We start from the raw sequence: 20,613 nt of genomic DNA on the forward strand, positions 1-20,613 counted from the left end.
GTGTCACGTCCTGACCATAGTAAGATGTTATTTTCTATGGTAGAGTAGGTCAGGACGTGACAGGGTGTGTTTTTCTATGTTTTCTATTTCTATGTTCATGTTCTAGTTTTGTATTTCTATTTTGGTTTTGTTTGGGATGATCTCCAATTAGAGGCAGCTGGTCCTCGTTGTCTCTAATTGGAGATCATACTTAAGTAGGGTTTTTATTTTTTTTCTCCCACCTGAGTTTGTGGGAGATTGTTTCTGCGTAGTGTATGTTTCACCTCTGTGTCAAGGTTTTTGTTTGATCAGTTTATTGTTTGTATCGCATAGTTTCACTCTGGAAATAAAATGTGGAACAACACACACGCTGCACTTTGGTCCGCCTCTTACTACGACAACCGTGACAATGGGCCTATTGTCCCATACCATACTTTTACATAGACAGTACCAGTCAAAAGTTTGGACACCTACTTATTTAAGGGTTTTTCTTTATTTTTTTACTATTTCTACGTTGTAGAATAATAGTGAAGACATCAAAACTATGAAATAACCCATATGGAATCATGTAGTAACCAAAAAAGTGTTAAACAAATGAAAATATACACTGCTCAAAAAAATAAAGGGAACACTTAAACAACACAATGTAACTCCAAGTCAATCACACTTCTGTGAAATCAAACTGTCCACTTAGAAAGCAACACTGATTGACAATAAATTTCACATGCTGTTGTGCAAATGGAATAGACAACAGGTGGAAATTATAGGCAATTAGCAAGACACCCCAATAAAGGACTGGTTCTGCAGGTGGTGACCACAGACCATTTCTCAGTTCCTATTCTTCCTGGCTGATGTTTTGGTCACTTTTGAATGCTGGCGGTGCTTTCACTCTAGTGGTAGCATGAGACGGAGTCTACAACCCACACAAGTGGCTCAGGTAATGCAGCTCATCCAGGATGGCACATCAATGCGAGCTGTGGCAAGAAGGTTTGCTGTGTCTGTCAGCGTAGTGTCCAGAGCATGGAGGCGCTACCAGGAGACAGGCCAGTACATCAGGAGACGTGGAGGAGGCCGTAGGAGGGCAACAACCCAGCAGCAGGACCGCTACCTCCGCCTTTGTGCAAGGAGGAGCAGGAGAAGCACTGCCAGAGCCCTGCAAAATGACCTCCAGTTGGCCACAAATGTGCATGTGTCTGCTCAAACGGTCAGAAACAGACTCCATGAGGGTGGTATGAGGGCCCGACGTCCACAGGTGGGGGTTGTGCTTACAGCCCAACACCGTGCAGGACGTTTGGCATTTGCCAGAGAACACCACGATTGGCAAATTCGCCACTGGCGCCCTGTGCTCTTCACAGATGAAAGCAGGTTCACACTGAGCACGTGACAGACGTGATAGAGTCTGGAGACACCGTGGAGAACGTTCTGCTGCCTGCAACATCCTCCAGCATGACCGGTTTGGCGGTGGGTCAGTCATGGTGTGGGGTGGCATTTCTTTGGGGGGCTGCACAGCCCTCCATGTGCTCGCCAGAGGTAGCCTGACTGCCATTAAGTACCGAGATGAGATCCTCAGACCCCTTGTGAGACCATATGCTGGTGCGGTTGGCCCTGGGTTCCTCCTAATGCAAGACAATGCTAGACCTCATGTGGCTGGAGTGTGTCAGCAGTTCCTGCAAGAGGAAGGCATTGATGCTATGGACTGGCCCGCCCGTTCCCCAGACCTGAATCCAATTGAGCACATCTGGGACATCATGTCTCGCTCCATCCACCAACGCCACGTTGCACCACAGACTGTCCAGGAGTTGGTGGATGCTTTAGTCCAGGTCTGGGAGGAGATCCCTCAGGAGACCATCCGCCACCTCATCAGGAGCATGCCCAGGCGTTGTAGGGAGGTCATACAGGCACGTGGAGGCCACACACACTACTGAGCCTCATTTTGACTTGTTTTAAGGACACTACATCAAAGTTGGATCAGGCTGTAGTGTGGTTTTCCACTTTAATTTTGAGTGTGACTCCAAATCCAGACCTCCATGGGTTGATAAATTGGATTTCCATTGATTATTTTTGTGTGATTTTGTTGTCAGCACATTCAACTATGTAAAGAAAAAAGTATTTAATAAGATTATTTAGTTCATTCAGATCTAGGATGTGTTGTTTAAGTGTACCCTTTATTTCTTTTGAGCAGTATATTTAATATTTAATATTCTTCAAAGTAGCCACCCTTTGCCTTCATGGCAGCTTTACACACTCTTGGCATTCTCTCAACCAGCTTCACGAGGAATGCTTTTCCAATAGTCTTGAAGGAGTTCCTTACATATGCTGAGCACTTGTTGGCTGCTTTTCCTTCTCTCTGCGGTCCAACTCATCCCAAACCATCTCAATTGGGTTGAGGTCGGGTGATTGTGGAGGCCAGGTCATCTGATGCAGCATTCCATCACTCTCCTTTTTGGTCAAATAGCCCTTACAAAGCCAGGAGGTGTGTTGGGTCATTGTCCTGTTGAAAAACAAATGATAGTCCCACTAAGTGCCAACCAAATGGGATGGCGTATCGCTGCAGAATGCTGTGGTAGACCTGCTGGTTAAGTGTGCCTTGAATTCTAAATAAATCACTGACAGTGTCACCAGCAAAGCACCCCCACACCATCACACCTCTTCCTCCATGCTTCAGGGTGGGAACCACACATTCGGAGATCATCCGTTCACCTACTCTGCATCTCACAAAGACACGGCGCTTGGAACCAAAAATCTCAAATTTCGACTCATCAGACCAAAGGACAGATTTCCACCGGTCTAATGTCCATTGCTTGTGTTTCTTGGCCCAAGCAAGTCTTTTCTTATTATTGGTGTCCTTTAGTAGTGGTTTCTTTGCAGCAATTTGACCATGAAGGCCTGATTCACACAGTCTCCTCTGAACAGTTGATGTTGAGATGTGTCTGTTACATGAACTCTGTGAAGCATTTATTTGGGCTGCAATTTCTGAGGCTGATAACTCTAATGAACTTATCCTCTGCAGCAGAGATAACTCTGCATCTTCCTTTCATGTGGCGATCCTCATGAGAGCCAGTTTCATCATAGTGCTTCATGGTTTTTGCGACTGCACTTGAAAAAACTTTAAAAGTTCTTGAAATGTTCCAGATTGACTGACCTTCATGTCTTAAAGTAATGATGGGCTGTCATTTCTCTTTTCTTATTTGAGTAGTTCTTGCCATAATATGGACCTGGTCTTCTGTATACCACCCCTACCTTGTCACAACACAACTGATTGGCTCAAACACATTAAGAAGGAAAGAAATTCCACAAATTAACATTTAACAAGGCGCACTTGTTAATTAAAATGTATTCCAGGTGACAACTTCATGAAGCTGGTTGAGAGAATGCCAAGAGCGTGCAAACTGTCAAGGCAAAGGGTGGCTACTTTGAAGAACCTCAAATATAAAATATATTTTGAGTTGTTTAACACTTTTTTGCTTACTACATGATTCCATATGTATTATTTCATAGTTTTGATGTCTTCACTATAATTCTACAATGTAGAAATTAGTAAAAAATTCAGAAAAACCCTTGAATGAGTAGGTGTGTCCAAACTTTTGACTGGTACTGTATATACACTACTGTTCAGAAGTTTGGGGTCACTTAGAAATGTCCTTGTTTTTGAAAGAAAATCTTTTTTTTTGTCCATTAAAATAACATCAAATTGATCAGAAATACAGTGTAGACATTGTTAATGTTGTATATGACTTTTGTAGCTCGAAACGGCAGATTTTTTTATGGAATATCTACATAAGCGTGCAGATGCCCATTATCAGCAACCATTACTCCTGTGTTCCAATGGCACGTTGTGTTAGCTAATCTTAGTTTATCATTTTAAAAGGCTAATTGATCATGAGAAAACCATTTTCCAATTATATTAGCACAGCTGAAAACTGTTGATCTGATTAAAATAGCAATAAAACTGGCATTCTTTAGACTAGTTGAGTATCTGGAGCAACAGCATTTGTGGGTTCGATTACAGGCTCAAAATTGTTAGAAACAAAGACCTTTCTTCTGAAACGCATCAGTCTATTCTTGTTCTGAGAAATGAAGGCTTTTCTATGCGAGAAATTGCCAAGAAACAGAAGATCTCGTACAATGCTGTTCACTACTCCCTTCACAGAACAGCACAAACTGGCTCTAACCAGAATAGAAAGAGGAGTGGGAGGTCCCGGTGCACAACTGAGCAAGAGGACAAGTACATTAGAGTGTCTAGTTTGAGAAACAGACGTCTCACAAGTCCTCAACTGGCAGCTTTATTAAATAGTACCCGCAAAACACCAGTCTCATCGTCAACAGTGAAGAGGCGACTCCGGGATGCTGGCCTTCTAGGCAGAGTTGCAAAGAAAAGCCATATCTCAGACTGGCCAATAAATAGAAAAGATTAAGATGGGCAAAAGAACACAGACACTGGACAGAGGAACTCTGCCTAGAAGGCCAGCATCCCGGAGTCGCCTCTTCACTGTTGACGTTGAGACTGGTGTTTTGCGGGTACTATTTAATGAAGCTGCCAGTTGAGGACTTGTGAGGCATCTGCCATCTGCCCGTTACAGTTGAAACCGTGATTAATCCATGAAGAGCACACTTCTCCAGTGTGCCAGTGGCCATCGAAGGTGAGCATTTGCCCACTGAAGTCGGTTACGACGCCGAACTGCAGTCAGGTCCAGACCTTGGTGAGGATGATATGCACACAGATGAGCTTCCCTGAGACAGTTTCTGACAGTTTATCCAGAAATTCTTTGGTTGTGCAAACCCAGTCTCATCAGCAGGTTCACATGGCTGGTCTCAGATGATCACACAGGTGAAGAAGCCGGATGTAAAGGTCCTGGGCTGCAGTTTTGAGGCCGGTTGGACTTACTGACAAATTCTCTAAATGGTAGGGAAATGAACATTCAATTCTCTGGCAACAGCTTTGGTGGACATTCCTGCATTCCAATTGCATGTTCTGTCAAAACTTGAGTCATCTATTGCCTTGATTTGTGTGACAAAACTGCACATATTAGAGTGGCTTTTTATTATCCCCAGCACAAGGTGCACCTGTGTAATGAGTGTGCTGTTTAATCAGCTTCTTGATATGCCACACTTGTCAGGTGGATGGATTATCTTGGCAAAGGAGAAATGCTCACTAACAGGCATATAAACAAAATTGCACAACATTTGAGAGACATAAGCTTTTTGTGTGTAAGGAACATTTCTGGGATCTTTTATTTCAGCTCATAAAACATGGGACCAACGCTTTACATGTTGCGTTTATATTTTTGTTCAGTGTATTTACATTTTGTTGACCGCAATGCAGTTCCTGGTCGCAACCCCGACTTTGAATACCACTACACCAAAATACGATTTTCCAACTTACCTGTGCAGCAGTATTTCATTATGACGTTGAAATAAGGATCTTTGACTCAGAAAATCAGGAAATATGTTTGATATTTCATTTCATTTTTAATTACGCAGTTACATAGCTCAACACAGACAATAACCTGAATTAGAATGTTTACAGCTTCACACATCCAACATAGCGCACAGTTAAAGAAGGGGAATAGCAAAAAGGGAAGGAAAGCATGCAATAAATAAATAAAAATCAGAATTAAATTCTTCTGGCACAGTTCACTTCATCTAAAGAATGGTAATAGGACCCTTAAAGAGGAAAATACATTTTTCTTCAAAGCGCCAACCTTTCCTACAGAAACATTTTTTTTCTGTAATAATGTATTGCACAATACAGTATATAATGCTTCCCTACACATATAAAACCAAGTCTTTGTTTGTCTTGAAGTAATAATGTAAAAAAAACAAAAACAAAACACTTTCATCCCTACCATGGCTTGGGGAGACCAAGAGCTGTATCCACTTTTGCCATCTCAGCTTTGTATCAGTGCGGGCTTCACAGGGCAATCAATCACTAAAATCAGATGAGCCAGGAAACTCCATTGATAGATTGGTGGTAAATGGTTAGGGAGAGGCTGATGCCAACATGCTAGTATTTGCCATCGAAAACACAGAATTTGCCCTCTTCATGTATGCCGTAATAAAAACCTAAAGAGATAAGAAAGTGGTCTGTATGTGTGAATGAATGACAGTCTTTATCTATATATGAGGCAGAGATCTCCAGGCTATGTAGATTTTACATCAGAGGCAGGAACAGTCCTCCTAATACCCCATTATGACATGAGTCATCAGAGGAAATGAATGAAATAGAACACTCCACAAACAGTTGGTCTTCCATTATTCCATGTCCAGAATCTAAATCCTTTCCTCAGAGCCCATACCACTTTTAGGAACCTTGTTGACCTTGTCTGGTCATAAAAAAAGAGAATTCACACAGAACAGGAACTCGGCATGCTAACTCTACTTCAGCTGTCCTTTCAGTGACAGCTTACATGGCCAAATGTCCAACAGCATCAACCCCTGTATAGACCTGCCCAAAGAACATCTGCCCCAATTCTGGGCTAAAGAAGGGACAGCAGAGAAAGAGAGAGATGGTGTGATAGATATTACAAACACACATTTTTTTTGGTCAATAAAAATAGTATTTGCCACAAGTTGTGACAAATCGAAGAGTTATTGTGTTTCAGGGTTGATTCGCAGACAAGCAAAGCACACAGAGAGCATTAAAGGATAATGTGTATTGAAATGTCATCAAAACCTACAGTAATGTCGTGGATAATATGGTGGGTGAGTTCACTCTGTCTTTCCCTCTCAGTGCACTGCTACATCTTTAGAATTCTCTGCCATTATTCTGACTGAGATGTTTCATTAAAGCTCTGAAGGTTCAAGTAGTTTGTACAGAGAAACTGTGAAAAGAGAAAAACAAGTACACACACACACACCATGCATTTATTCCGTCTGTAAGCAAGGCTTAGGAAGAAAACTCAAAGCAGTCATTACGCATTCCGGAGATGTTTCTGTAGTCTTATCTGAGGCATTAGATATGTAGAAACAAGCGCTTTGATTGCTTGAATAAATAATCTACAAATCTTCACCTTCACAGATGCGTTGGTTGTTTGTTTTTGTCTTGTGCTTTGAGCATGTGTTTATTTCAGACACTTTGGTTAACAGGTATAGTTGGCCTCAAGCCTCCTTATTTCTGGTCTTTCTCTACACAATTTCAAAATCCACTGCCGTGCAGAAATACTTTGGTCTGTGCTTTTATTTGTTTTGGACTACAAATGGCATGTAATGGTTTAACGTTCAGCTGGGGTATGGAAGGAATTTCTGTATATCGAACCCTGGACAGTGTAGTGTACGTAGAGAGTCTAGAATCCAAATCATCTGAGTGTTCCTCATTTGATCCCTATTTCTGACTGACAGAGTTGAGCTGCGAAAATATACACATTGTAAAGTTATCTGTATTAGATCTTTCGGGTTTGTTTCCTATTTGCTCTGATGTTTGTGTGAGTTTGCATGTCTGCTCGCAGCCCTGCTCCCAAAGCTCGGTGACCTCTCCCAGTCATGTGCTGCAGCGTCACAGGAGGTAGCTTGTGGTGGGTCAGGAGACAGGAGGGATGTCCAGGTGGGGGTTAAAGAGCAGAGGGCTGAAGAGGTTTAGAAACACAAACGGGCTGAAGTCATTTCAATACATCGGTAATAACATACGACACACATATACAACGCAGATGCAGGGTACCTCGCAGCTTATCACATTTGAACGATTTATATATTACTTTTTGATACTGACATATAGGAAAATAGATCATGTACATATGTGATAAATGAAACACACTGTCAATGCTAATAGACATCGAATCGTTTCTGCGTCCATATGTCACTCTAGGTTTTAAATGTGAAAGAGCCTGGCAGACCATACTTGTAACAGTAGAAGATAAAACAACACAAAAGCTTGATCCATTTTAGAGTTATGTGGCCAATTGGTTAGGGATTATTATATCAATCATTTGAACATGGCAGGTACAGTCCCAATTTAATGCTATGTTTGAAAGCCATTTGAGCTTGTAATTCTAACTTAATGAAGTTTTAACTTATAGCTTGTGATGACATTACTGTATGAGATGGCATTCCTCCTTGTTAGTCTGATTGTGAAGACATCTGTTCCAACTCTCCCAGTTTCTGAGTACTTCTTGCCTTGCTAGGATCCTAAAGCTACACGAGGAAAAATGACTCAGACTGCATCTTCACAAACTAATCTATGGACAGAGTAAGAAAAAATAACCAGTGAAAGGATTGGGCAGTATCACGGTTAGGTTAAGCTTCAGACTTCCAGACCAGTGTGTTGGCTTTGTTTTGAGGGCAGCCCACAGGGTTTTCAGTGTGGCCCACTGCAGTGGCAATCCAGCCCAATGGATGGCAATGTTTCACACAGATACAGATAACTTTTTGGGCACAAGTTGTTGCAGTTTTGAATCCAATATCCAGAGTAGTGGAGTAATTTAGCCTCACGCTAGGACGCTTTTAGAATCAATGTGTGATAAGCCTCTCTTTCTCCTCTTTAAAACCATCCTCTTGGGCCTGTCATGAGAGCTATAGCTGGCTCCTCTTGAAGGGAGTCAGTGGAGTACGCTGCCATCAATCATAGGGGGAGCTAGAAGAACTGTGACTCCAGAAGAGAACCACTATCGCTGCCAACGTCCCTCCTCATAACATCTTTTTGAGATTACACACTCAACAGACTTTGCTAATCTGGTAGAAAAGAAGGATTTATGAGAAATGAAAATTCCTTTGATTAAAAAATGAACTGGAAAGAAATCATATTCTGGACATTGTACATTACTTTAAAGGTTTCTGTTATTTGGCAAACACATTTTTGGACCTCTTTAAATACTATGTACATTCACATTAAGTTACTGATGTTATTTTAAATATATTTATATGTATCTATATTATATGACCCCCTATGGGTAGTTGCTGAGGTTCCACCCAGTAGCTGAATTCTCTTCATATTGCACCTCCGTCCTCTCACTGTCTTACAATGCGAGCAATATAAAATATTCTACAAGAGGATTTTCTTTTCATTGATAAAGATACAACAAATTGAACAATAAGTACAACATGGGATTCTCTCTCCTAGAGTGTCTTTGCTCCTGCTTCAATGTTTTGTCCAAACTTAAAAAGAAGACGAGTCCCTCTTTCTGAAAACGCACAAGGGCAGCACAGGTGGACACCAGAGACGGAGACAATTTTTTTATCGAGAAACAAAGAAAGGAATATCTACAAGCAGGTTTTATCCCTTCCCAGAGATCTGCTCAGAGGTTATGTCCAAAGGGGGGGTAGGGTTGACTGAGGAACGAGAGAGTTTCAGGGAGGTACATACAGGAAAGTGGGGGGGAGGTAGAAAGAGAGAGAGAAGAGAACTGAGTCTACACCGCTTTATGAGGCTCGTTAGTCTGTTTGTCATGCTTTGGAAAAGGAGGGTGAAAATGTACGACTCACTGAAATGTATCCTCTTGATAGAGCTAAAAAACATAATTAGGAACAAAAGTCTTATCCGTACTGTACAATGCTTGCTTGGACAGGTTATCCGTTTTTTTGAGGTTCTTTTTGGCAGTTCCAATGCCTTTCATCTTCTTTTTGAGGCCAAGTAGCTGCTTCTTTGTCCATTCCGTTGCCATTCACATAAATCACTGTCACATTCAGTGGCTCGTCCTTCCATTTCATTTGTCTTTTGTGGCAGGCGTTTCAAATGTTTGCTCTGGATTTCTCTCTCTGTGGATCACTGTGGGTATTTTCAGGCTGACAGAGGCCAGCTACAGTACACTCAAGATAGAGTTTTTGTGTGACTCTTGTTGTTGCTCTACAGCCTTAATCGCCCAGAGCTTTGCTGCTGAGGAGGTGAAGTTGCTTGCGTTTGGTTACAAGATGAGTGCTTCTCCTTGTCTCTTAGTAACTTTGGCAGTGTAATAAAAAGGTTTGGATCATGTTTTTCCCTTCTTTGAATTCATTTGGGTTCACATCGGTACAGAGAGGTGAGTTCGGTGTCATTTTCTTGGCTCGCTAGCAAGGTAGTTCACTTTTTTGAAATGATTTTTCTTATTATTATTTGTTTAGAATATTTGGACTTTTCTTTGTCTTCCTTAAAGCCCAAAAATGAATCATTAGATAAATAATTAGCCGTATTATGGAAGAGTTTCTGAGGAAAAAAGAAATCGCACCATGAGTGTATCTTATCCCCTCTCCTCCATCAGAAGAGGGGTTTCCTGACTGGTGTCTGGCTTCTTAGATAGGGGACCTCAATCAGGACATGTCCATGGCCCAGTACACAGAGGAGCCTGTTCTATAGACGCATCTATCTATCCATCTCTTAGAGGTCTGGGCTGTTAGTGCACATGCTGGGGGTTAAGAGTCATCCCACTGCTGCTGCGTTAAAGGGAAATCCTCTCCAAGTGCTAAATTCAGATATCTCTTCTTCACAATAAGTGTGGTACCATAACGGGTCTCATGCAATGCAAGCCCCCGACATACACAGCATTGACTGGGCTTATGTTACTGAGGCCACGTGTTGGTCTGGCATATAACAAAGCTTATCTTCACAAGACATTATCAGAGTTCAATAACCAAGTCTGGTGTGGGTTTTTTTTGTAATAGAGAGGAAGTTCTGCTTCTGCATTGGTTTATTTTGAGCATTCAGTAAATTAAGCCCTAGCCATGCTAAACACAACAGTGGACCCCTTGACTAGTTTCGAGTTTGATAGAGAGAAAGTCTGTGCGGCTGAGAGACAGTCAGAACGATTTTTGGGAGGAGGTTGAGGAGTTGAGAAAACGAGGCCGACAGGTAGCTAAGAAGTAGTCAACGATGCAGTATTCACGGTAGGACCCCTACAGATGCCGTACAGAAGAAGGAAAGGGTGCAGTGCGATCGATGGAGATTCCTCTGTTCATTTAGGATGGATGGCAGCTGGACTGTAGCATCAGTGGGAGTGACTGGGCGTGGCAGGGCGTGGCAGGGCGAGGTCAGCGAGAGGTGGCGTCCAGCAGTGCAGGGGTCGCTGGGGTGGTGGAGCGTGAGGCACTGCTGGAGCTAGCCTCCTTCGGACTCCCGGAGAGACTGCCTCCCCCACCACCGCTGGTCTGGCCGGGCAGGGAGAGTGGACCAGGGGGGGTGCTCTCTGAGTGTGTAGGGGGTGCGCTGGAGGAGGGGGTGCCCAGAGGAACACTGCTGCCCCCGGGGAGGCCCTGCAGACCCTGGCCACAGACGTGGTGGTGCTTCTCCCAGTCTTTGTGCTGGCAGAAGGAGCCGCAGTAGCGCGCTGTGTTGCAGCCGCTGCACGTCTCACTGGCCTTGCGTCCACAGTTCCAGCAGCTCTGGAGAGACAGTGGGAAGAAGGCATAGAGTTGATAAAATAAATCTCTGGTCGTAAACCTGTTATATTATTATACAAATATCATTGTTACCACTTATCAAATACTGTCATGCTATCAACAGGTGAGTTATTTCATGTTCTGGGCAACATATTCCCACATTTATTGTCTGGGGCTACAAATGTCCCAAACCACTAGGTGGAGTGTCCTGTCTTGTCCTGTCCTGTCTTGTCCTGTCCTGTCTTGTCCTGTCCTGTCTTGTCCTGTGCTGTGCTGGCCCTGACACTGTTACTCCAACCATCCGCTTGTGGCTGCTGTTATTCAGACAGGCGGCTGGAGTCAATCTTTACTAATGAAATGAAAACAAGGTGTTGACTCAGACCAGGTGCCGCCAGCTGTGGCTCACAGTAACACCACAACCAGGCAGTGTCCTGTTTAAGATATACACATGCTGTGCAGAATATGGGATTTTGATAGAGAACTGATAGGTTAAACACTGCTCCAAGCACTGTGAAAATCTGTTGCTCTGTGCAGAACCTGTCTGTGTAGCTCCAACACACACACATTGTATCTAGGACTCTGGATTGTATAGAACTGGTGAATGACCTGTTGCTGAGATGCGAATGTTGGTGGTGGGGGGGGGGGGGGGGGGACATGTTATGAAGTGTGTGTGACAGTAAGTAATGTGAAGAGCAGGTGTGTGACATGTCTATTTTGAGGAAGTGTTACTGTGAGGTCTAAAATAAATGGGTTAGCTGTGTGACAGTTTGTTATGTAAAACGGGTGGTTGGTGGGTTGAGGTGACACGATTGATTGTGGGTGTGCTTTGTGATGCAGTGCAGCAGGGTGTGCCTGTGTTTACTGACAGTAGGGTGAGGAGTGTATCTCTCTATGCCTGCTGCTGTGCTGTGGTATGTTACAGGGCTCAGGGTGTGGGGTATGGGGTACACTTAGAAAAAAGGGTTCCAAAAGGGTTCTTCGGTTGTCCCCATAGGAGTTCCGTATTTGGTTCCAGGTAGAACCCTTTTTGGTTCCATGTAGAACCCTCTGCATTCTAAAGGGAACCAAAAGGGTCCTAACTGGTACCAAAAAGGGTTCCAAAAATGGGGACATTTTTCATAAGGGCTATTTATACTCTACGGAGACGGACCTTATGGGGCGTAGCGGAATGTAGCAATGTCGTTTTTCATCACAAAAGGGGTGGCTCCTTGTAGTGCCTCCAGACATTCTGCGTACTGCCGTAGCACTTGAAAATTGTAACGCATTGTATCGTTCCTTGCGTAGTCATGGGGGCAGTTGGCAACGAAACTTGCTTGCTTGGTTCCTTGATTTGATCTATAGGCTATGCATCGAAGTTGCATTGATGAATTAGTATAATCTCAGCGACTGTTCAAACGATAAACCAAACAACATTATAGCCTTATTAGAATCCCCCCACCCCAAAAAAATGTATTGTGTTTAGAAGTAATAACTATTGATTCCAGGCTATTGTCATAACCAGCTCAGAGATATGAGCTTTTTCTCTGCGACCAAAACATGATGACATTCTATTTTTAGCTGATATGGGAGTGAATACATTGAAGCGGTATATCAAATTGGGATAATTTTGTAGGTTACAGAGGCAAGTATAAAACTATTTGCCAGGGCTTATTAATGAATTATAAATCGGATTATTTCACATTGTGATGTGGGAAGCTAAAAGCACAGATTGAACAACGAGACAGATATTTCACCGGATGTATAAACGTGAAGCATCCGCTTGGCGTTTCCACTCACTAACAAATATGGTATTGAGAGGAAGCTCAGTGGCCGGCAGTGGGAGAAGATGGAACGAGATGGATTTTGGCCGACATTCTGCACATTTTCTCATCGATGAAACATTTGATCTCAATACAGTTTTTCTTTTCCCAAAACTAGAATCTGTTACGAACAGAGTGGACTAAGTTTTGTAGACTTTACCCTTTGCCAAAGTTTAAAATAATTGCGTTGTTTAGAAGGAGTGCAAAGGCGAATTGAGTTATTGCACATGAGTAGGCGTTTCCTAACGGAAATATCCACATGTATGCTAGAACGCACCAATAGGATCTCGCTAGCTCGTGCTTGGCTCTGCCCACTATGACTCATTTGATTCCGTTTGAAATGATAGGCTGTGGTCTATCTTGGTTTAGTTCTAAAAACTATTTTCTAAAAGGCTAGCTAGCTTGCAGTGTTTAGACAACATGCTAGCAAGGGAAGACAAGACAAGACACTCTTCTTTTGCTTTCACAACAAATGAGAAGGAAACCTTGGTGAGGTATCATGTTACCAAAATAGTGCACGTTGCGTGCATGTAGCTCTACGCATGTTAAGTGTCTGGAAAACTTAAGAGTGTAGGATAGTGTGGGGGCATGGGGGTGGGTGTGTGTGTGTGTGTGTTTGTGTGTCTGTGTGTGGGCGATAAGGCTGTGATGCTCACTTCGCTGGAGTCCTCCTGCTGGTTGATGACGGTCAGTGCATCCTCGGAGGCCTGTTTCCTGGCCTCGGCCAGCGCCCTCTCCATCTTGGACCTCTCAGCGGAGATCATCTCATGGGCCTTCCTCTCAGCGTCCGACACAGCCTTTTGTAGCTCCGACATGGCCTGCCTCTTCACCTCGTTCACTGCCTCCTCTGTGGGGAGAGAGAGAGAGAGAGAGAGAGAGAGAGAGAGAGAGAGAGAGAGAGAGAGAGAGAGAGAGGCGTCAGTCCCCATGACCGCTCTTACTCTGTCATCCTTTATTGAGGCACTCTAAGCGCTCCATTTGTTTTATCTCGGCAAACAGATGCACATCATCCAAGATTTAAAACATTCTGTCGGGAAAAAGAAGCCTGTTAATAATGAATTAAAAGACGTCTGGTAACAATCATTTCCAGCGCTGACAACAGCAGATGTCTCCAAACTTTGTTCGTAAACTTGCTTATTAACCCAGTATTCTGTGACGCTCTGCTTTTGATGAAAAGAAATCTGAGTGAATGAACAAAGAAACAGACGTTAGAACTGAGGAGTGAAAATGGCTTCCGTATCATTTATGCACAACTTTGCTAACAGGGGGTAACTGTGGTAGAGGTCCTACCCTCAACTCATGTGAGTGAATAGGCAGTGTTTTTAGAAAAGTCAGGTGTGTGAACTCCTTTACAGGCACGAGTCCAAAATAGAAGCTAAGGCTGGTTCTCAATCGAAGACAGTGGTTATCCGGCGAGGAAGGAATCACAATCCTTCTCATTAGTTTCTTCATGTTACAAGGAGAACATGACACAACATCAGCGATTCATTTGGTTTTAGCTCTTGCAGAACTCTGCGGAGAGAAAACAGCTGCCCCACATAATACAACTAATTAAATCCTCATGTTCAATCACCAAATGGATATTTTATGGCCATGAAAAATATCATATCAAACTGTCAACTGGCACAGTATATGGGATAAGTTAGTGTCTTGTACAACCAAAACGAGGGGAAGTTGTATCACTAGATTCCCCTCCCTTCTACACACAGACATAGTCAGGTCAGCCTCCTCTGGGCAGACTAGAGGTGAGAGTCATACCGTGGTCTATTCTCCCTCCCTGATTCTTCCAGTCAGTTGGTGTAAAGGAGAGGAGCCATAAATAACTGTCATATTTCTCCCTCTGCTCCCTGTCTGGTCCAGCTGTCTGGGGCTGCTGTGCTGAGCTGGGGTACGGGGGCTGGGCGGCTAGTCCCGTGTGTATGTGCTGAATATGAGGATGTGTGTGTGTGTGTGTGTGTGTGTGTGTGTGTGTGTGTGTGTGTGTGTGTGTGTGTGCGCGCGCGAGTCGGTCTCTGCTCAGAAACTAGAGAAGTAGTTTGTATTCCGTTGATCCTCTCAACGGAATACTCTTCTTCCCTTGCTTTTTTTCATCCTGCCCGTCTCTACCTTCATCCACCATTTCATTTCTACATTTTTTCCCCTTCTTAAAGGTGCATGCCTTTTGCTAACTATCGGTACAGTCCTCCGCTGCTCAATTATCAGGCTTAATGCATGCATCACTAAGATTAGTTTCCAAATGTAATTAATTCTTATCAAGGAGCCTGCAGAGCAGATGCTAGGACAATTAGCACTTAATGCAAAACACGGAGGGGCAGCAATATTTACGTTTTCTTTCCGGAGGGATCCGGCAGGTTTATGTTTTTCACACTTCAGATCTTGCTTTTCAAAGGCGGCATAGTCTCTCAACCCTACCTACACCAGAGGATACGTGTCTTTTTCTAATTAAAGAGATGGACTGCAGTTATGCTGTTTGCTGAGGGAGCAGTGTTAATAGGACAGAGGTGGTGCAGTAGTGAATACCATTGGAGGGGTCTCGCACGCACGCACACATACGCACGCGCGCGCACACACACACACACACACACACACACACACACACACACACACACACACACACACACACACACACACACACACACACACACACACTAGGGGGGGATGGGAGCTGTCATACTCACCCTGCTTGTTTTGGAGTTGCTTCAGTGCTGGGGAGAGCGGGATACTTGTAGCACCTGTACGAAAAACAACTGTAAATTAAAATAGTTCTTCTGCTGGTGAAAATGCAGCACATTACCTCACAGACAGCAGCATCTTTCCCCGCAGTATTTGAATATAACTGCATCATAATTGTGTTGGTACTCAGTGGGACCAAGGCTATGTCATACCAGACTCCTCTTGGGATATGCTAGCTATATCAGGCCCAGGCACTGCAACACGCGAACCCACCCCTGCTACATATAACGGAATCAGACTGCTCTGCGGATGATGGTGACAGTCATTAATCTGACTAAGGGACTTGGTCCCAGATTGTCAACAGTTACTAGGACGCAATTGATTTGACTGGTTCAGCTATACTTAAAACAATGAGTTAAAAGCTGTCACATTGAAAAGCAGTATTATATGAACTAAGCTTTACTACTCCTAAACAGAGGATATCCCTCCTCCTCCTCCTCCTCCTCCTTCTCTCCAGCAGGACCCAGTTAAGCTGCAGGCCCCACCTCTGCTACATCCGCTGCTCTGGACAGCGCCAGGCTGGTTAGTGCATTTTCACCGCAGCTGAACTGCCGTCGCCGTTAATAGCGGTTAAAGGTGTAAAGTACTTAACCCTAATGACACACATGACAGTCACAGTCACAGGCCCAATCCCATCCCATCCCTGTCCTTATGTAACTATGGCAACAGGAGAGGCAGGGCCCTCTTCAGGGCTATCTGCAGTGGCGGTGGCGGTGAGTGTGACGGGACTGGGACAGAGACAGTTCAGTAAGGACGGACGTGTGGTTACTCACCAGCCTTCCTCCAGATCTCCTCAGGTAGGTAGCCAGACGCAGGTCTGTGCAGGAAGTCCCTATGAATCTCTGAAACACAATCCGGACCAGAACATCAGTCAGTCTACCACGCTCTCCACACACACACACTTTATGAGCCAAATCTTAACTGGAAATAACTCAATATTTTTTGCACAGATTTCCCACTAACATCAGTGCATGGTTTACCCAAAAATCCAAGCTCCCATGCATAGATCTCTAGCTAGGATTCAGCCCCCTGTGTCCCAACCTCACGAACACACTCAAACTTGAGCTTCATTTTGCTTTGTAACATTTCATTTCATCCCCCAGCCCAATGTCTCTGTGGCCATGCAATGCCAGCATGCTCTCCTCTTTCCTCAGAGCAGACAGAACACACAGAGTGAGTGACTGAGTGACAGTGTAGAGAGAGGAGTGACAGCCTGCATGCTGGAGGCCTGGTGGTGCTGGTGTCTGCAGCAGTGGAAGTACCTATGGGCTGCTGTGTCTCGACGTTGTTAGGAGTGTTGGAGGAGGAGTTGTGAGGAGGTAGAGGAGGAGGAGGAGGGCGCGGCTGGCCGTTGCTCCCACCTTTTTTCATATCTTCCACGTCGCTGTAGCGTCGGATCCAGTGGTTCATCTCCTCGCGGTCGGCTTCCTGGCAACGCCGCAGCACCGTGAGAGACCGCCGTGTCTTCTCCACCATGTCCATGATGCAGTTGAGCAGCTGCAGGGGGGAGGAGGAGGGAGGGAGGGAGGGAGGGGGAGACATGATCAGAGCGCCGCTCTACTCTCTGATTTACTCTCCTACAGTTCAGACTCTGACAACAGGCAGCTGCTCTCGGTGGTGCTAAAGAGTGGCAGAGCCTCTGCACCTAAAAGTCTACCGTTCAATCAGGGTCTCAATCGGAAGTACTGTATAGTGTACATTCTGAAATTAGTCTATGAAAAAACACAATCAGGCCTAACCTTTATCAAGATGTGAAATTGTATGAGAACATTTTCATTGATGGTAATTTGAGTGATTATTTTGGGAGCAATCCAGTCTCTCTAGAATCATTTTTTGCTGTTTAGGTGCCACAAAACTTTCTCAGGAGCACTCCTGAGTGTGTGACCCTGTCCCCATTTTAGCTGCGAGAGCCAGCGGTGCTGAGTGTGTGTGTGTGTGTGTGTGTGTGTGTGTGTGTGTGTGTGTGTGTGTGTGTGTGTGTGTGAATGAGGTTGAGTGGTTATACAGAGCAGTGAAGTAAAAATGGCTGTAACAGCTGTGCTACTGATGGAAAAGGCCTAACCAATTCATTCCACCCCTGTGCTTCCTCCAAGCCCCTGTCTGCTAAAGCCTTTCACCCACACCTCCTCCCCTTGCCTTACTCTTTATATTTTTCTTCACTAACTCTCTTTTCTCTCTCTCAACATTGTTTCTCTTTCTGCCTTTGCCCTATGCCTCCTTCAACCCCCGGTCTGCAAAATGCTTTTTACCTTCACCCCCTTCCTTCCATATTCTCTCTTTCTATATATCTCTCTCTCTTTCTCCGCCTGCTTCTCTCTCTCTTTCTCCGCCTCCTTCTCTCTCTCTCTCCCTCTCTCTGTTATCTATATTTATTTCAGTAGAGTGTTTCTAATTTGGCAGAGGCCCAGCACAGGCCGGTTCGCTCCATGACTGCAGCCCTTGTCTCAGCTGCTCTCCCCAGCTGGAGCTGTCCTCTACTGGGTCCCTCGCTCCATCTGTGGCCCTTTTTAGTGCCTGAGTGTGTGTGTGTGTTTGTGAGTGTGTGTGTGCGCGTGCGTGCGTGGCGTGCATGCGTGTGTGTATGAGTGAGTGTTCCAGCCTTGGTAAGGGGAGCTCAGAGTGTTTGCTCCAGTCTTTGTACGCTGGCCAGAGAGGCCTCGGCTGTCCATTCCTGACACGGACACAAGCCTCTACAGACCCCTTAAGGTCAGCTGGTCATCAAATGCAAACTCTGCTGAGGTTTCGGTTCTTAAACCTGTCAGCAGCATCCTGTCTCCCCCCGTCCCACCTCCTTTCATATCATCTACAGCACTGAGAGGTTGAAAGATATCTACTACACACTTCTCTGTTGGATGGGAGATATTTGGGAGATATTAGGGAGATATTAGGGAGGTATTAGGGAGATATTAGGATAAAACCGGGGAGCCCTACCCCAGCAACACGTACATTATCGAGGTGCTTCCACTCCTCGGCCCACTCCCGATCTGTCAGGCGGTGATCGATCACTTCCTCCTGGCGTGCTCCATGCACAGCTGCAACACAAACACACAGTCCTGCGTTCAGCACTTAGGCACCATCACCATATATGAGCCATTCTGGCTCCAGTCTCCTCCACATACAGGACATTAGGGCTCTAACACTTCCTTATACAGTGCGAACCATTACGGATCTAACCGAGGGAAGACGCATATGGATTCCTAGGGGGACATATCCAAGCATGTGTCACTATAGGCTTTTTATAGATGCACTACCTTGGGGATTTAACACCAAACTGTGACAACCTCTCATTGTTCTTTAGAGATGCCATGAGGCTCTCTCTCTCTCTCTCTCTCTCTCTCTCTCTCTCTCTCTCTCTCTTCTCTCTCTCTCTCTCTCTCATTCCTCCCTCGCCCTCTCTCATTCCCTCCCTCTCTCACCTGTCTGCCGGTGCCTGTCCCGAGCCTCGCGGTGCTCTGCTGTGTGGCGGTAGGCGTCGCGGTAGTGGTGGGCCAGGGCCATGTCCTCCAGCCGGTAGTGTTGGGGGGCAGGGGGGTTGGGGTGAGACAGGCCGTTGGGGGGGTGCGTGGGCAGGCCGTTGGGGGGCGGGTGGGCTGGCAGGCCAGTGCTGGGGCTGAAGCGCTGGCTGGGGCTGATGGTGCAGGGCCGCTTGGCCAGGTGCTCTGGGTGGTGCCCGTCTCTCTCTGAGTCTTTGGTCCTGAAGGAAGAGAGCACAGGTCAACACGGTTACAATCCCTTTATACGTGTCACCACCAATCAGACACCTTCACTCACTTTATAATTGTTAACATCTCCTAGAACATGAGGAAAATGATTGTTTTAATATGCCATAGTGAGGGAGTTACAAGGGAACAGGAATGAGATTTGTTATATTCAAAATGTACCTGTAAACTTAAGACATTGTAGATTTACTGGGCTGCTAACCTGTTGTTGTTACTGGAAGACATGAGCAGTAAATTTGACGGTGTTTCATGAATCCCCCCTACTGAGATGCTCACTGTTCACTTCAGAGAGTATCTACTCCAGAGTGTGTGCACAGCTGTACGCCATATGTAAAAAATACACTGTATGTTCAGTGTCTCGAGCTGGGATCCAAACTCTTAATCCTAATATCCCTCAACTCACTCTCTTAAATTGCAAGTGTAGCCTCTCCCACAGACCTACGGTGCCGTAGTAGTCTGTGTTTGGCAGATGTTCAGTGACGGTCCTGTTTTGGGAGCCATCTGGACAGTTTAAACGCCGGTGTTGATATTAATCTGTTTAGCTTGGTGAAACAGCCAGGCATTCGGAGGTAAATCGCTCTCTATCATCCCAGGGATCAAAGGCAAATGAAAGGAATTTCAGCGCCATGTGGATGCGAGTGTGTTTTTGTTTATGAGTGCGTGTGTGTGTATATTACTCAGTCTGTGTGTGTGTGTGTATGGGTAGTTGTCCCCTCTTTGTTTACGTGATGTAGCCTCTCCCACACTCCATCCCCAATCCCCTCTCCACTTCTGGCAAGCTCTGGGTCGTGGGGTGAGACTGTGAGGGGGGGGGGGTGTCTGTCTCTATTTTCATTTGTATTTGTTTATATTTCACCTTTATTTAACTAGGCAAGTCAGTTAAGAACAAATTCGTATTTACAATGACGGCCTGCCCCGGCCAAACCTGGACGACGCTGGGCCAATTGTTCGCCGCCCTGTGGGACTCCCAATCACGGCCGGATGTGATACAGCCTGGATTCGAACCAGGGCCCGTAGTGACGCCTCTTGCACTGAGATGCAGTGCCTTAGACCGCTGTGCCATTCTGTCAGTGCTCTAGCCCGCCACCGATATCTCACAAATC

General features: G+C 45.0%; 1 protein-coding gene across 8 annotated transcripts in view; it reads right to left on the bottom strand.

Moving 5' to 3' along the window:
• Nucleotides 1–5,416: 5,416 nt before the first annotated feature.
• The window catches only part of LOC106587162 (protein CBFA2T3-like), a 59,950-nt gene continuing 44,753 nt past the window's right edge, over nucleotides 5,417–20,613 (bottom strand). For 5 of the 8 annotated variants that reach the window (XM_082969434.1, XM_082969433.1, XM_082969441.1 and 2 more), the window contains exons 6-12: nucleotides 19,208–19,485; nucleotides 18,723–18,823; nucleotides 17,054–17,288; nucleotides 16,565–16,633; nucleotides 15,737–15,790; nucleotides 13,715–13,905; nucleotides 5,417–11,262 (exon numbers count right to left, since the gene is read on the bottom strand). In XM_082969434.1, the coding sequence (XP_082825560.1) occupies nucleotides 10,912–11,262; nucleotides 13,715–13,905; nucleotides 15,737–15,790; nucleotides 16,565–16,633; nucleotides 17,054–17,288; nucleotides 18,723–18,823; nucleotides 19,208–19,485 (1,279 nt within the window). In that variant the 3' untranslated portion in view covers nucleotides 5,417–10,911. The remainder of the gene's footprint in view (nucleotides 11,263–13,714; nucleotides 13,906–15,736; nucleotides 15,791–16,564; nucleotides 16,634–17,053; nucleotides 17,289–18,722; nucleotides 18,824–19,207; nucleotides 19,486–20,613) is intronic. The other 3 variants (XM_082969436.1, XM_082969435.1, XM_082969437.1) reach the window with 2 other exon arrangements.

Source organism: Salmo salar, chromosome 26, assembly GCF_965601325.2.
Source record: "Salmo salar chromosome 26, fSalSal1, whole genome shotgun sequence".
In the NCBI taxonomy this organism is placed as follows: Eukaryota; Metazoa; Chordata; class Actinopteri; order Salmoniformes; family Salmonidae; genus Salmo; species Salmo salar.